This window comes from Triticum aestivum, chromosome 3A, assembly GCF_018294505.1.
Source record: "Triticum aestivum cultivar Chinese Spring chromosome 3A, IWGSC CS RefSeq v2.1, whole genome shotgun sequence".
NCBI lineage: Eukaryota > Viridiplantae > Streptophyta > Magnoliopsida > Poales > Poaceae > Triticum > Triticum aestivum.
Window position 1 is genome coordinate 512,349,612 of NC_057800.1, and position 15,688 is coordinate 512,365,299.

The 15,688-nt window shown below is 46.5% G+C and overlaps 3 protein-coding genes across 4 annotated transcripts; 2 read left to right on the forward strand and 1 right to left on the reverse strand.

Moving 5' to 3' along the window:
* The first annotated feature begins 3,693 nt into the window (after positions 1–3,693).
* Positions 3,694–8,103, forward strand: LOC123061909 (uncharacterized). Its single transcript, XM_044485194.1, has 9 exons — positions 3,694–3,902; positions 4,231–4,854; positions 5,020–5,103; positions 5,670–5,825; positions 5,897–5,956; positions 6,721–6,794; positions 7,259–7,355; positions 7,447–7,548; positions 7,637–8,103. Exons 2-9 carry the CDS (start codon positions 4,234–4,236, stop codon positions 7,697–7,699), a joined length of 1,257 nt encoding a protein of 418 aa, XP_044341129.1. The 5' UTR covers positions 3,694–3,902; positions 4,231–4,233; the 3' UTR covers positions 7,700–8,103.
* Positions 8,104–8,556: 453 nt separating this feature from the next.
* Positions 8,557–12,095, forward strand: LOC123061910 (protein CONSERVED ONLY IN THE GREEN LINEAGE 160, chloroplastic). Of its 2 annotated transcripts, none has more exons than XR_006429410.1 (10): positions 8,557–9,042; positions 9,159–9,211; positions 9,308–9,407; positions 9,502–9,600; positions 9,776–9,865; positions 10,050–10,141; positions 10,367–10,459; positions 11,119–11,187; positions 11,367–11,522; positions 11,729–12,095. XR_006429410.1 is itself a non-coding variant. In XM_044485195.1 (10 exons), exons 1-9 carry the CDS (start codon positions 8,686–8,688, stop codon positions 11,486–11,488), a joined length of 1,089 nt encoding a protein of 362 aa, XP_044341130.1. In that variant the 5' UTR covers positions 8,558–8,685; the 3' UTR covers positions 11,489–11,522; positions 11,729–12,095. The 2 variants fall into 2 exon arrangements, 1 of the variants encoding a protein (XP_044341130.1); XM_044485195.1 differs by having other exon boundaries at positions 8,558–9,042; positions 11,353–11,522.
* A 561-nt stretch (positions 12,096–12,656) lies between these two features.
* Positions 12,657–13,562, reverse strand: LOC123061912 (dof zinc finger protein MNB1A). Its single transcript, XM_044485196.1, has one exon. The coding sequence runs from the start codon at positions 13,466–13,468 to the stop codon at positions 13,001–13,003; it is 468 nt and encodes a 155-aa protein (XP_044341131.1). The 5' UTR covers positions 13,469–13,562; the 3' UTR covers positions 12,657–13,000.
* Between the last annotated feature and the right edge of the window lie 2,126 nt (positions 13,563–15,688).

Consider the following 15,688-nt stretch of genomic DNA (forward strand, 5'->3'; position numbering starts at 1 on the left):
AAAGGAAAGTATTTCCCTCAGTTATGAAACCAAGGTTATCAATCCAGTAGGAGAACCAAGCAACACTATGTAAACAACACCTGCACACAAACAACAAATACTTGCAACCCAAGGCGTGAAGGGGTTGTTAATCCCTCAACGGTATTGAGATGGATTAAATTGTATAGGTTTTGGTAAATATATCTAACAAAAATACAAAATAAAATAAATAATAGAAAATTCCAGCAATGTATTTTTGGTTTTAACATGATAGGAAATAGACCCGGGGGCCATAGTTTTCACTAGAGGCTTCTCTCAAGAAAATAGCATACGATGGGTAAACAAATTACTATCGAGCAATTGATAGAAAAGCGAATAATCATGACGATATCCAAGGAAATTACCATGTATATAGGCATCGTGTCCAAGATTAGTAAACCGACTCCTGCCTGCATCTACTACTATTACTCCACACATCGACCACTATCCAGCATGCATCTCGTGTATTAAGTTCATGGAAAACGGAGTCATGCAATAAGAATGATGATATGATGTAGACAAGATAAACCCATGTATGAATAAATCCCATCTTGTTACCCTTAATAGCAACGATAGATGTGTGCCATGTCTCTTTCTATAACTGAGATTGAGCACCGCAAGATCAAACCCATCACAAAGCACCTCTTCCCATGGCAAGATAAATCAATCTAGTTGGCCAAACCAAACCAATAAATCGGAGAAGAAATACGAGGCTATAAAAATCATTCATAAAAGATTTCAGCAAAGACTCAAATAATATTCATGGATGGAACTGATCATAAACCCACAATTCATCAGATCCCAACAAATACACTGCAAAAGAGTTACATCAAATAGATCTCCAAGAACATCGAGGAGAACATTGTATTGATGATCAAAAAGAAAGAAGAAGCCATCTAGATACTAACTACGGGCCCGTAGGTCTGTGGTAAACTACTCACGCATCATCGGAGGGGCAACAAGGATGATGAAGAACCCCTCCGTGATCGTTGCCTCCTCCGGCGGAGTGCCGGAAAAGGCCTCTAGATTGGATCTCGTGGTTCTGGAATTTGCGGCGGCAAAAACTGTATTTTGTTAACTCCCCTAGGGTTTTGGGGATTTTAGAGTATTTATAGAGGCGGGGGTAGGTCAAGGGGGGTGCCCGTGAGCCCCACTACCCACAAGGGCATGCTGGAGGCCCCTGGCGTGCCCTGGTTTCTAGTGGGCCCCATGAGCGTCCCATCATGTGCTCCAGAAGCTTCCAGGGTCCTTCATCGCCAGAAAAAAATCTTCAAAAAGTTTCGTGGCAATTGGACTTCATTTGATATTGATTTTCTGCGAAGTAAAAAACAAGCAAAAAACAACAACTGGAACTGGGCACTATGTCAATAGGTTAGTCCCAAAATTTGATATAAAGTTGCTAGTAAATGTATATAAAACAACCAAGATTGATAATATAACAATATGGAACAATAAACAATTATAGATACGTTGGAGACGTATCAAACTGCATTGCAAAATTTACTTTTAAATTAAATATTCAAACTTCACCCATAAATCACATTTAATGTGTAGGGTCACCTCCTCAAATTTGAGCCATTTTGGAGTTCATTTAATTTGGGTTATAAATTCAAACAGTTTGAAATTAACCCAAACTTGTTTAAATTTAAACCTTCCCGATTTTCCCAAACCACTTTCTAAATTAAGAATTTAAATAATCTTCCAACAATATGTTTTCCTTTTATTTTTGCATCTTCACAAAATGCCCTTGCATTTTATTTTCTTCCCTTGTTTTTTGTTGAAAAGGCAAAGGGCATTTTGGCCTTTTCAGAAAGCCAGCCTAGTGCCACCAGCCCACCTAACCCTCTTCTATCCTTTTCTCGCCACAAGCCCGCATATCCTCTCAGTCACTCATGCCATGTGTCTCGCCTGGCTCCACTCGTTTGTGAGTATGGGTGCCGCTCGCACCCACTTTCTTCTTCCTCCCATCGTAAAGCCCATTCTTATCTCGAGCTAGCCCTTGTGTCGTGTTCGCCCATGCTACCTCCCACACATTCTTATCTCGAGCTAGCCCTTGTTAGCAACTCATTCCCTATTCCCATCTTTCCCCTTTGCCAAGAAAGAACACCTAGAAGCCCCAGATCCACCTACCCCAACGGAGCCCGAGAGCGCGTCCATGGAGACGTCGTGAAAAACATCGTCACCGACCTCCACAAAGTGTCCAGAAGCGCCCTCGTGTCCGACTACGTCCAAGGCGTGCACTACATCGAGCCGAGACGCCAAGACAATGCCGCCTTCCTCCTCTTCTTCCTCTCTGACCCCCTGATGTTTCCTTTGATCTCGTCTGACTCCGTCCACGTATCGGCAAGCGGAGCACACCGTTGTGCTCCCCATCGACCAAAATGGAAAGAGTTTTGATAGAGTCATTTTGTGCTAACTTCCCAAAAGAGTTAAAATATGTCATTTTGGCCTTAATAATGTGCTGATTATATGATGATTGTTTGGCCATATATGTGCTTATCATTTCTGTACATTTTCCATTTCTATTGTTCATGGCTATCTAGTGTCAAAAATCTATACTGCTAAAGGGGGAGTTGGTAATTTCTCCTCATCGGTTTATTTTCGTCTATTTTTTCGTCTCAACTCCCATCACCATCTCCCATTGGCTTATTTTCTCCCTCTCATAAAAAAACAAATCCCATCAAATCGGGAGATCTTGTTTTGTGCTTGTTTTGGCAGGTATTGATTCAATTCAATCACGTAAATAATAGGTAATCAAGAATTTAAAAATCGCACCACATATGTGAGATCACCTTTCTAAAATGAAAACATAAGATTTTTCTCGATAACCTCCAAAACAAAATAACATATTCCTTGGTGTGCTCCCATTTATTGTTCTCATTATATCTACTATTAAATGACAATCACAACTTTTCTAATACAAAACTAACATATCTTTTTTCTTATCTTACCAAATTGCACATGGGAGAAAAATACTGGTTTGTGATAATAGATGTGCTATATGATAAATGGGAGAAAAATATTGGCACATGTTGCAACATAACAAGAAAACCTAGAAAAGATGATACTTTACTGCGTGCATTTGCAAAGTTGAATGGACCATTGAGAATGATCTCTATAGTTATTTTTTGTTTTGTGATAATAGTATGTGTTAGTTTAATCCACTCTATTATATTGTAAATATGAAAAAGAAAATGTCCATGTGAGGTACGCGCCATCCAATTTTAAAGAAGAGGGCTCCAGCGAGAAATGTCCCGTTATGGCGGGAAACCGAGCAGGGAGGGGGGTCCGATAGGAAAAAAGAAGGATACGTCATAGGGTGGGTTTTATGTCGGGCCTGCGTTTTAAAGATAACATGGCAGATGGTCCGAACAATGACATTTCTCCTCCACATATGGTCCGGATTTTGGGGTGACCGGGCTGCCGAGACAATTGAATTTTGAGGAGGCTACTGGGCACCCAATTAATGTATGAACGTATGAGGGAGAAATAAACTTTGACCTTAAAAATAAACTTAATCATTTGTTTGATTCATATTTTTATATGGTCATATAGGCCATAGAAACGCAGCGTTCTACTAGTAATCTTGGATGGAGGAGGTAGATCGGTCAAAAGTGAACGCACGCAGTATTTCCATGTGACAGGTCACAAGCAGGGGGCAAAGTGCAAAAGCTTTCTATTTCCGGGCAGACACCCCTTCTTCATCGCCCACCGAGCAACGCACCCGCCTCGTCTCCTGAGAACCAAAATCAAGAAGAGGAAGCGAGGAGCCAAGAACCACACACCCTCCTACACGCCTCCGCCTCCTCCCCACGGGCGCACCCGAGCTCCACCAGCCCTAGCATTTCCGCTCCCCCCTCTCTTCCTTGTTTCTCCTTCTGCAGGTATGTAGTATGCCCTGCCCCAACCTGAAATTCTTCCTCCCTTCCCCTTTTCCTTCTATTTTTCTTTCCAGATTGTTCGTGCGTCTGTGCGCGGCTTCTTGGCCCAGTCAATCTTTCCTCCCGGCCATTCAACGACGATTTAGTGAGAACCACGAATCAACAACTTTTTGTTGAGTGCCGAGACCACTTGAATCGGGGATTTCTGTCCCACGCCACCAGTTTTCTTGAGCTTCTTCGTGTCAATCGCACAAAGGGGGCGAAAGCTTATCCTTTTCTTTTCTTTGTAAAAGAGAAGTTGCAAGATGCTATATTGACCCCATTTTTGCAGGAAATGGAGGTGGTGGATTTGGTGTCATCCGACTCCGAGGACGAGGCGTGCGCGCACTCGCCTGATCGGAAGCGTCCTGCCTGGGAGCCCGCGGATCCATCCCGCCGCCCCGGGAGTCTTCCCGAGCAGACAAGCAGAATGGCCTGGCCGCCGCAGCAGCCAAGTCAGGCGGTGAAGAAGGATAAGGAGAAGGCAGGCGAGGGGGGGAGCGCGTGGGCAGCAGGACCCCCTTCGCTCAGGGGAGGATCGCATGGTTCCAGTGCTGGTATCTTGGGAGCTAGGCCTGCGGGGTGGGATTCATGGAGTGCAGCGGCACACAAATCTAGAGATGAAAGAAGTGAAACGGCCGAGTGTTGTTGGGGAACTTGGGGTAATGAGATTTGCAGATCAGTCTCTGTGCCCAACGAAGATGGTGCTGCGATGCCTGGACAGAGCTCTATGGCCATTCCTGAGCTACTCATGGAAGACAGTAGCGCATGGCTGTCGAGGATCAAGGGGCTCCATTTCCCACTCCCTGACGAGAGCCAGTTGAAAGCCAGGCAAATTCAGTCAGATGAGATGCTTGCTCTTAAGCTTCAAGAGCAGTTCAACCAGGAACAGCCTGGCTCGCAATCTTCCCAGCAGGTTGTTTCTGTTGCTTACTTCTCAATCTTGCTGTCCCTTTCTCAGTCAAGGTTCCGTTTCTTAGTTGTTGTTTTCTTCTACTAGCAGTCTTTTCTTGGCTTCTTCTGATGATTCACTACTGATGCAAGTTTACTAAACGGCCAACCAATTGCTGACATCTTGCAGGTTGATACGACTCTAGCTTGGACACTGCAAGAGCAAGATGCTGCGCGTGCCAGAATTGCTGCGAGAGAGGGCCAATCTAGTTCTGTAAGTTGCCGCTCTGTCTTGATGCGTATGTTGTGGGGGCTCGCTCACTGAAAAATCTTGCAAGAATCATGTGATCATCTTCTTATGAAAAGTGGCATGGTTTCAGTTAGTTATGAGTTATGGCTGAACTGATATGTTGATGCCCATAACTCTCAGTTAAGTTTGCCGGAAGCCATAGCTACCCTCTCTGTTTTATTGATGAAACCTTTGCACTTTGCAAATCAGGTAGCTGAAAGGCGAATTGCATTGCACCAACTAATATTTGAGGCAAAGTTAGCATGGCATCATATATGCCTGCAATCACTTAATACCTGTTGTTGGGTTACTTAACTTGGGAGAATACTCAGTACCAAAAAAGAACTGCATATTAGCAAAACGCTTAAAACTTGATTATTTCATACTGCTCTTACTCTTGAGTTTTGTGTTCTTGACTTGTATTTCAAGTTCCAACTTCATAACTGCATTTCCCTGCTTTCACCTATTGGCTATGGCATTCTGTTGATTCTTTTCCTCATTTATCTGCATCCCATCCTTCATTTAGTTTCGTAACTGTACTTTCTGCTCAGAGCCAGAGGGACCGCTCAATGGCACACTTGTATTCATACGGCTGGCGCTCGCAAGTTCAAGGTTCTACTTCATGGCCACCTACTCACACATCAGCTCCAATAACAAGCAGACGGTGGTTGCCAAGAAACAGCGGCCCGGGATCAGAGCAACAAAATGTAGGACTCCTTAATAAGCTTATTTTTTCGACCTTCACTTGACTGAGGACTGACATTTGCTCATTTCTCAGATGATTATCTCGCAATTGACCAAAGGGTGTTTTGGACAAGAAAACATGGATTTAGAAATGGTTAGTCTTTACCCTGTATTGCAAAAGAACATCTCTACTTTGGAATATTGAGAGGCCTTTGTATGGTTGACTACGTGTCCCTCTCGTTTACTTATCATGTATGAGCAGCTGGTGAAAACCTAAATATTCATACTGCATTTTATTGGTAGTAATAACAGAAGTATACATGTTTCCATTCCTTTTATCCCAACAATACATTTGATTAATCAATGTCTCCCCCTAAATAATAATAGACAACATACTTTAAAATTCATAAATTTTCCTTGGGGTGGCGTACTAAAGCAAAACCCTTCTTTCCACCCCTTACCTGATCAGGCCACATCAGCATAAGAGGATACTTTTTTTTTCTCTAGTCCATGTAATAATATACTAAAGTGTGATGGGATTTCAGTGGTAGGAAAAAGGGGATTGAAGGAGCGAATGCGTCTCAGGATATTGGAAGTTTATTCTTTGGTTGGTTTGCAGATTACATGCAGATATTCTTTTAAAGAATGGACTAATCAGCTAACTATTCTTATCGAGGACTCAACTACTAGTTGCCAACTAAACAATTAGCCAATTGTATCTGGAAAGCATAAAGTAATTGCCAGCTAGGCCATTGCAACTACCAACGCTTGTATCCTCAAGGGGTGATACCTTGTAACATATTGAACATGAATACCTAAACTAGTCAACTGTTGTGCCTCTATTACTGTCTGTAACACCATCTTTGCTGGCATGGCATGCCCAAAACTTCTACTCATGTTTTTGTGTTTCTAATGTAGAGAATGGCTGTGCTGGACTCGCTCCAAGAAGCACTTGAAAGCTGTGCCGACACCTATCCTACAGATTCAGATGAGTAAGTGCTTACTGTTTTAAAGCAAAAAGAATTCATCGGTGCAATGTTGTTTTGATGGAAATGTCTGCAGCCAGGCTATATAATTATTGTCATAGTTGCATACTTGTCCTGATTTTGCTATACTTATTTGCATGTGTTGTTTGTTTCTGCTTATGTTCTGGATTGTTTCATATTGCTGAAGTGCTAATTCCTAAAACAGCTTTATCGGTGTTTGCATTTTTAGACAGCGAAAGGATCACCCTTCCAGCCTCTACTTCTATGTGTGCAATAGTACCCAATAGGTTAACTTAGATGGCTATCCTTATACTCCCAATAGGTTAACTTAGATGGCTATCCTCATACTCCCACAGATTCATACTACTTGTTGGTTCATGCATGATATTGATTCATACTACTTGTTGGTTCATGCATATTCGATTTATTATGAGTTTCTGACTAATAGTTTCTCGTTGCTCACATATTAGTGATGACTATGAGAACTTGATAGCGCTTGATGACAACAACCATCGCAGAGGAGCTTCTGACAGTGAAATTGACAGCTTGCCACTATCTGTTGCTGAGGTTCTCAATTAAGTTTCTTACAAAATACCAGATGGATGTGCATTTTCTGTGGGGTTTGACTTACTTGCCTCTCCCCTCTTTACATTGTCAGGGAGAAAGCCGCCGAGACGAGCCCTGCCCTATATGCCTGGACTGCCCTGCTGATGGTGCTCCCCTCCGGCATCTGCCGTGCGCACACAAATTCCATAAAGAGGTACGCATGGAATTCGTACATTGGAGCTGCTCCGGGTTCTGAATTCCCATTCTAACATAATTTTTGTGGGTGCGATTTTCTTGCGCAGTGCATCGACAGGTGGCTTCGGATGAGGACCTCGTGCCCGGTGTGCAAATCTGCTGTGTTTTGACAGGGCGCCGCCGTACCAACTGCAGCACATGTTGGAATATATAGCATGAAAAATAGATTAGGCGCCATTTCAAACGCTCCTGGTGCCGCAGTGCGTAGACAACTTCGTAATGTTGCGTTACACAATGCTGGCCGGCTCTCTCTGAGCAGTGAGCAGAGGGTGTTTGAGTGATGCGGAGCCTCTATCTATCTCTTCTGTTGCCTGCGAGAAACAGGGCATCGCAAAATATTGTGTTCCTTTTTGCTGCAATTTTTGTGCAGGGGAGATGTGTGATATAACCAGATTTCCATGTCATGTGGGCCCTGTCCTGTAGTAGTGAAGGGGATGAAAGGTTTATTCTGCTTCAGACTTGTAGTTCATCGGTTCTGGGATCCTGAACTAGGAGTGCTATTATCGTTGTTATATCTGGTCCTCGAGCTGAAAGCATCCAACCTGGATCTTCAGTAATTTGTTCCATTCCATAGACTGTCATGCCTGGCAACCATAAGCTCGAAACAGTAAATTCTTCAGAATTTCGTGTTACTTTGCACCTGCCAAGAGTAAATTGCGAAAAACCATCACAATTGGGTCGAAGTTATCAATGCTTCAGAAAAAACCCACTAGAAAACATGCATTTTGATGGGTGTTTGATGACTTTTGCTCAATTGTGATGGCCTCTTGCAATTTACCCACCTGTGCCAAGCACATCCCCGTTCTTGACACCATCAGCTGTATATAATCATGGTGCGATAAGGCAATGGAGGTGAAAATTACTACTCCTATGCAACTCGGAAATGTATACATTTTCCCAAGCTGGCAAGTGGCTACTAGAGTAGATATTTTCCAGCAGTTTTGCAGGCTCGATACACTGATAACTCGCGGACGCGACTCGTCGCGCCACCACACGACGCCTCTCTCCCGTTCACCCGTCCCGATTCCGGATCACTCCCTCTCCTCTCCTCTCTTCTCCACTCCCCCGCCGAGATATTTCACGCGGCCCGCCCGCCATGTCGCTGCTCGCCGTCGTCACCAGCCGCGCCGCGCCCGTGCGCCCGCTCCGCGCCTCGGCGGCCTCGGGAGAGGCGGCGGCGGCCGCCGCGGACCAGCCGGGGGAGCGGAGGCCGGTCAAGATAATACTGCCCAAGAAGAAGCCGCAGAAGTGGTCCACGGGGATGGAGCCGGGGTCGTACGGCGGCGGCCCGACCACCATCAAGCCGCGCAAGTACTGGATGGGGAAGGAGGACCGCGACCCCATTGGCAACACCGACGACTTCATCTGGAACAAGAACTTCCTCCCCCACATGGAGCGCGTCATCGCCAACGGCGGTACGGACACGCCCGCCACCATCCCCCGCGTCACGCCGGTAAGCCCATTCCCGCCCCCGGCCGGGCAGCAAGCAAGCGCTCGTCTTAGTCCCGCTCTCTAGCATAAATGTTCTGCAGTGGGGTAAGCTCCTGACCAAGCAATTCGTTTGAGCAGGCGGACGAGGACTCAGGGTTTCTAAGCTTCAACCGCGCAATGGACCTTGACAGGTTACTCTAACCTCACCTCACCTCACCTCATCTGCTCCTCACTTGGTGTCCCGACATCGTTTCGCCAGGTTTTGTAACTTAGGGTGTGCATTGTAGTGTGGATGTTGATCTGAGCAAGGAGCTTATGGCACCGGCCAAGTCAATCTTGCAGACGCAGCTCAAGGCTGCCCGCCGTGGTCGATCCACTAGCGTTGAGGTTATTCGATCAAATTCCTTGCCCTCAGAATGTAGCCTTATTCTCTTGCCTCTTGGGGCTCTCAATGAGTTGGGTTCTTGGAATTCGAATGTAGGCTGTCAATAGACCCACCTACATTAGATGGAAGCTAGCTCCGACTCGACGGGAGCAGGAGCAATGGGACCGAGCGACCAGGGCAACCACCGGTGGCATTGTAAGCTGTTGCAATTCTATAACTGACTTGCTGTTAATAATCTCTAGATATCCGTTGATGTGTGCATGTGAGACACTTCTAACAAAAATTTCACCATGTTCACATTTATAACATACATATGATGGTGTAATACCCCTTCTCTAATTTTTTATTTTGGATTTTGGTCCTCTTTTAGGATGTCATACTAAGGGAGTCGCAGCAGAAAGTGCAGCTGAAAGGGGACCCTAAGGTGGTGGCAGCTGAGGCCAGAGAGCAATACCTGAAGGTAATATCTCTTTTAAGTCAATATCAGGATCGAGTACTGCTAGTTTCCTCCCTGTTCACCATCAACACGAACTATACCTTTTGGAGTTGTACTTTGCCAAGTGCTCAAGGTCCAAGTGTTCTTCAAGAATGAAATATGCACAAATTTGTGTTACTTTATTACTGATACTGAGGGTGTTTTGCAGTTGAAAGAAAGGTTGCAGCTGCTTACTTTAGGTATTGGTGGCGTCGGGGTGGTTTCTGCTTATGTTTCATACACTCCTGAAATTGCTGCGAGGTATGCTTTTTCTTGGACGAGTTAGATTGAATTCACTTTTGATTAGCGCTTCTCATATATGATGTTTGTTCATTTTGTATCTGAAACTAAGCTTGGCTATTTATTTCTAGACAAACTTGGGATGTGGCCTTCTTTGTTACCGATTGTCAGGATTAGTTTGCGTCTTGTTGATTCTATCTCCAAAGTGCTGCCTTGCATGCTACACTAATATCAGTTACTCTTCAGCTTTAGTGCAGGGCTGATTGGATCTCTGGTGTATCTCCGCATGCTTGGAACCAGTGTGGATTCTTTAGCGGGTGGAACTAAAGCAGCTGCCAAGTATATACTTCTAGCTGTTTCTCTTACAAATTGGATTTGGATTTACCTCGATAAGCTTTAATAATACTTATACTTAAAACAGTGCTCACACTTCGTTTAGTTTGGGAGAGCTACACTGCTAAATCTTAATTATGATCTCATTTATAACATTGCACTCTGTGGTCAAAATTGAAGGCTTTCATAGCCATCTGTTAGATAGATAGACAAACCTGCAAGCAAAGATATCTTTCTTATTTGAAGATATTTCAGACAAACCATTCTAGTCTTGACTTGCACCAAAGTTTGCCTAGCCTGTCCAGACCTGGTTCTGTTTTCACCTATGTAACACTGGCAGCTCATGATTCACGAAGACAAATATGAGCAGTTCAGGTCCTTCCATTCAAGTTCTTTATATTGCTAATCTGCCTTCAGCCATAGGTTTAGTCAAAACAAAGATTAGAGAAAAACTAATGGTCATCATCTGAATCATGATCCCTAAGTATGAATTATTCAATGGACACTCCATTCATTATATGACGTATGTCGATCACCTTTGGTTATTTCTAAAAAACATACTTACAGCATATTTTGACTGCGTTTAGAAAATGCTAGGTAACTGCTGGTACTTGTCTACTTGCTTGTAATACATGTAACATCTAAATTTTCTGGAATGCTTGCAGGGGCGCTGCGGCACAGCCAAGATTGCTTATTCCAATGGTTCTTGTGATGATGTACAATCGATGGAATGCGTAAGTAGATCAAGTCTTTTAAAATACTTCCTCTGCCTCTTGAACTGCAAAAACGTCTTATATTTAGAGGCAGAGGGAGTATTTTCTGCTGAAATATTTTCGTAATATGTCAAACAAACAAAAAAAAACGTACATGCATGTTTGCCTTTGCTTTTTCTGATGCAGGATACTGGTTCCAGAGTACGGCTTCATGCACCTGGAGTTGATACCCATGCTCGTTGGGTTCTTTACCTACAAGATTGCTATGTTTACTCAAGCGATTCAGGAATCAGTACCTGATGCTGGAAACCGCGAAGTTTGAACACTGTTTTGGCTAATAGAAAAACAAAGAGAAGGTTGTTGTTGCCCTATCCTTTCTTCACCATGATTTCAAAGTTGCCATCAGTGCAACTCTTCTGACAAATTGAAGGATCTTAAAGATTTATTCATGCTCATCCTTCCCTTTAAGCAGCATAACTGTAGGCATGCATGAGTTTACACGTCTGAAATGAAGTAACTTGATTCTGTTTAATGCCGATCCCATTCATGTTATTTTTTACAGGTCTTATTAAAGGTTTTAGAAGAGTCTAATCTGGGGCCTGGAGATGCCGCCAGGTACGTAGATGAGATGCACGCTGAGGCTGAGGATACTGTCTGAACATATTACCAACATTCCGCGGAGAAAGTTTACTTTGTTGACTGTACAAAAGGGAGTTGGCCAACACAAATTCAAGTTCCGTGTAGTGTACACCTTTGAACTTTTGGTGCACTGACCCCGACTCCTATGGTTGAGCTGGCATCTAACATTATTTACGCAAGGAGGTCGGCAGGATTCGGATCAGTACAGAATGTAAATAGCGCGAGCTGTCAATATACTAGCTCGGGAAGCTCTATATTTTACAAAGTGCTAAAAAAATGATATATTTCAATTGACCCTGTTCAAATGCCGCACTGGAACGCGGTCTGCGTGTGTTGTGTGGTGAGTTTAATACACCACACCATGTGATGATAATGCACCGGTGGTGGGGGACTTTTGTTTATCGATGACATGAATACGATGCCTATCGTTGACAACGAGAAGAAGAACAAGTAAAGAAACTGACACTATGCCATCACTAACGGGAATGGCTAAAAGTGGAAGTGATGGAGCTTGCCTGTTTGTTGGGATAATGCCAGCCTTCTCAGGTAGTAGATGCCTCCTTCCTTCCTGCTAGATGGTGTAGATTCCTCTGCCCCCCTGCGTTGATGCCATTGGCATTCTTCAAGTGGTACTTTATTTACAAGATCGCCCCACCAACCACGTATGCATTCCACTTAAGCTGCGCATCTACAGCAACTCAACTCAATAGCGAGTGTGTGTGTGTGTGTCACCGGTTCCACGTGATCCATTGAAATTGAATGGTCCCTCCCTGCGCTGCGCTGCACTGCATCTAATAACTGAATGCTGCAGAGGAGAAACGTGGGGCGGCAAAAGGGAGGAAGAGAGAAGATTATCATCATCATCATCATCATCATCATCATTGCCACGGCTCACAAGGAAGGAAGTACATTCATTTCAACTAAGTACGAGTATTTTTTGTTTCCTTTTCCTCTCTTCCATTCGTATTGCTGGCCGTGGCCGTATCCTTGCGGCCACCGAAAAGAATCCTAAAATGGTATCGAAATGGAACCTACATCGATCAATAATAATAGTAATAATAATAAATCCCCCCAAAAAACAAAAGAGCCAAAAGGTGGACGGGTGATGGTCGCGGTGCCTCCGACGCGTCGGCCCGGAAGCTGCGGAGGAGGGACGGAGCATTTGCTCTTGCTCCACCACGCCGCGGGCACGCGCCTACGACCGCGAGTCAACGCTCTCCGCTGCCGCCCCTTCCTCGGAGGCGGAGGCGGTGGCCGAGGCCGCGGCGGCGGCCGATCGGGCGCTAGGCCGGGGCCTGCGGCGGCCCGGGGACGCGGTGGCGACGCGGCGGAGCGCGCCGCCGGCCGTCCAGTAGCGGCGGCAGGCGCGGCAGAGGTGGCGCGGCTGCCGCACGTTGTAGTTGTTGAAGTAGCAGAACTTGGTCTCCCTGCTCCCGCACCTCGGGCATGGCAGCGGCTCGCCCCCGACCGCGGCCTGCTGCGTCGTCGACGGGGGAGGAGGAGGAGGAGGAGGAGGCGGCGGGGCCGCGGCGCTCTGTCCCGCGGAGATGGAGGTGGAGGCGGGGGCGGAGGCGGCGCGGTGGGCGTCGGGCTGGATGACCTGGCCGAAGAGCTTGAAGGCGGAGGCGTCGGCGTTGGTGGCGTGGGTGGGGAGGTTCGCCATGGAGGGAGGAGGCAGGGGAGATGGAGGTGGGTGGGAAAGTGCCCCCCTATATAGAGGAGGAGGCGGCGGTGGTCATCCCCCCATCCCATCCCCCTTGCTTTTACTCCTCCTTTGCTTAATAAACCTGACTTCTTTGTGTGACATGGGTGATGGCCGGCCCCATGCATGGCCCTCTCCCCCTCCCCCCCTCCCCCCCTCTCTCTCTCTGGATATTTTCTACCCTTTTAATTTTATTTATTTATTTATGTAGTAGTAGTATAAATATTACTTTTTTTATATCAGAGTAATAAATACTACTCCAGTAGTAGAAATCTTGGACGGGAGGATATGAATGGAGTCATGGGCGATGCATGGTCACTAGAAAAATCCATGTGGAAGTGCGGCATCATGTGAGTGACGCCCAGGATTTGGCCGGGAGCCTGAGACTGTTCAAAGTACCAATGAGTGCAACTTTCCACGCTTTATCGCATTCCGATCGTGTTGACTTTCAGCGATCTCTTTTTCTCTAGCATATATATTCTTCTTGTCGTTTGACTTTTCAAACTTCTTGTGGTGATCCGCTCATGAGTGGAACGGACTCAACTGATGAAGCAAAAAAAAAAAAAAATTGTGTCTTGGTTGATCCCCTACGCAACAGGAGAGGGAGTCGTTGAGCCAGATTCTCTTTTTTGTTTTGCGCCTGACGTTTCGTCCTCTGCAAAGCAAAAGCAAAGGTGGGGATTTGTTTGGGCAATAGCATCTATAACCGGACATGATAAATACGCCTTCTGTATGTCTGCAACACGTCTACGGACGGTGCCCGATCATATCTCAAATAATAATTTTCACAGTTGAACACGTCAACTATGAAACCTCAAATTCATACAATTACATGCCACGTGAAACCTAATTTAAGCGGAGCTCGTCCATCTCCGTCGTGTCCATGTGCGGCGGCCAGCTGCGCCCCTCGGAAGTGTTGGTCCGGTTGCTGGCGAGGTAGAGTAGGACATGTGACACGCACCGGCTAATGAGACTCGAGGCGATGTTGTCTCCCTACTCTTCCTCATCGGAGCCCGTCGCTTGCACGTCGCCGGTGGATGTGAGGTCGACGACGAATCCATTGTGGTCGTAGGTCACGTCCACCATGACGCGGCTATGGCGCCCGGGGTTGCAGGCCACGGCCACTGGCCACCCGTCTTGGCGTCGGAGTGTGCGACTCCGCCTCGTCGATGCCAGCCGCGAGGGTTGTCGCGGCCTCCCACGCCCTCTGCCTCGCACGACGGGCACACCGCGTCATACACTCAGCGTTACGGATGACCACGTCGTCAGCGCGCCAATGAAGGGGTTGCACGTCCACCATAACATTCGGACACAAGACAAAGCGCACTGCCTCAGCAAGGTATCAACGACCTGCCTCGCGCTGGATCCACGCGCGCGGATGCAATGGATTCGCGGTGGATTGAGTCCGAGCGTTGTCGGGCATTCACCTCATGGGCGCGACGGAGCACAATATGGACGGCTATCCCAGTTCACACATCGGTTAACAGAGGATTAAGATCCGTTGCCCAGCATGCCGAAGAAGGGCGAAGGAGAGTGGAGTAGAGTGGAGTGGCTAGGATCTGATCCGGCAACTGGATAGAGTTTAATATATGTGGGGTCGAAATGGATCAGTATGGGCCAGATCCGATTTAACAATATTAGAAGTGTCGGTCGGCCCGAAAGATTGAGGCTGATTTCAAGCGTCCCAGGATTTTTTGATCGGTCACTGATCGAGTCATCCGCCGCGGGAAGGCACCTGACGTGTGCTGCTCCCGGAGATGGGGCATCTGCCCCCGAGCCTCACGAGGACAGAATTATATGGCCACGCCTAGTCTTGGCCATGGGCAGCCCGGCCCGGTCGGCCTGGCCTTGTCCGCGGGCCGGGCTTGGGCCTAGGTTTTGAGCCCGAAGGATGGGCTGGGCTAGGCCCGGGCCCGTCATTTTTGTTGTTTAATAAATAGGCCCGACCCATGGCCCGAGGGGCTTTTAGCGTGATGGGCCGAGCTCGGGCCCGATTTTTAGGCCCCTCAGCCAGGCCGGGCCAGACTCGGGCCTGGGTTTTTGCGTCGGCCTTTGGTTGGCCCGGCCCGAGGGATGGCCAGGTATAGCCACGCCCTTTTGTCATCCCTGTAAACCGCACTCCGAGTTAATAAAAGGTTTGGTTTACTGCTTAAAAAAACCTCCCCCGCAACTCCTATCGCT

What these genes read in the sequence shown, in the direction of transcription:
- LOC123061912 (XM_044485196.1), bottom strand. Translation starts at nt 13,468, where the DNA reads ATGGCGAACCTCCCCACCCACGCCACCAACGCCGACGCCTCCGCCTTC.
- LOC123061909 (XM_044485194.1), top strand. Translation starts at nt 4,234, where the DNA reads ATGGAGGTGGTGGATTTGGTGTCATCCGACTCCGAGGACGAGGCGTGC. An exon ending in GCTCGCAATCTTCCCAGCAG is followed by an intron (nt 4,855 to 5,019) that starts GTTGTTTCTGTT and finishes GACATCTTGCAG; the next exon opens with GTTGATACGACTCTAGCTTG. An exon ending in AAAACATGGATTTAGAAATG is followed by an intron (nt 5,957 to 6,720) that starts GTTAGTCTTTAC and finishes TTTCTAATGTAG; the next exon opens with AGAATGGCTGTGCTGGACTC.
- LOC123061910 (XM_044485195.1), top strand. Translation starts at nt 8,686, where the DNA reads ATGTCGCTGCTCGCCGTCGTCACCAGCCGCGCCGCGCCCGTGCGCCCG. An exon ending in CCAGAGAGCAATACCTGAAG is followed by an intron (nt 9,866 to 10,049) that starts GTAATATCTCTT and finishes GGTGTTTTGCAG; the next exon opens with TTGAAAGAAAGGTTGCAGCT. An exon ending in GGAACTAAAGCAGCTGCCAA is followed by an intron (nt 10,460 to 11,118) that starts GTATATACTTCT and finishes GAATGCTTGCAG; the next exon opens with GGGCGCTGCGGCACAGCCAA.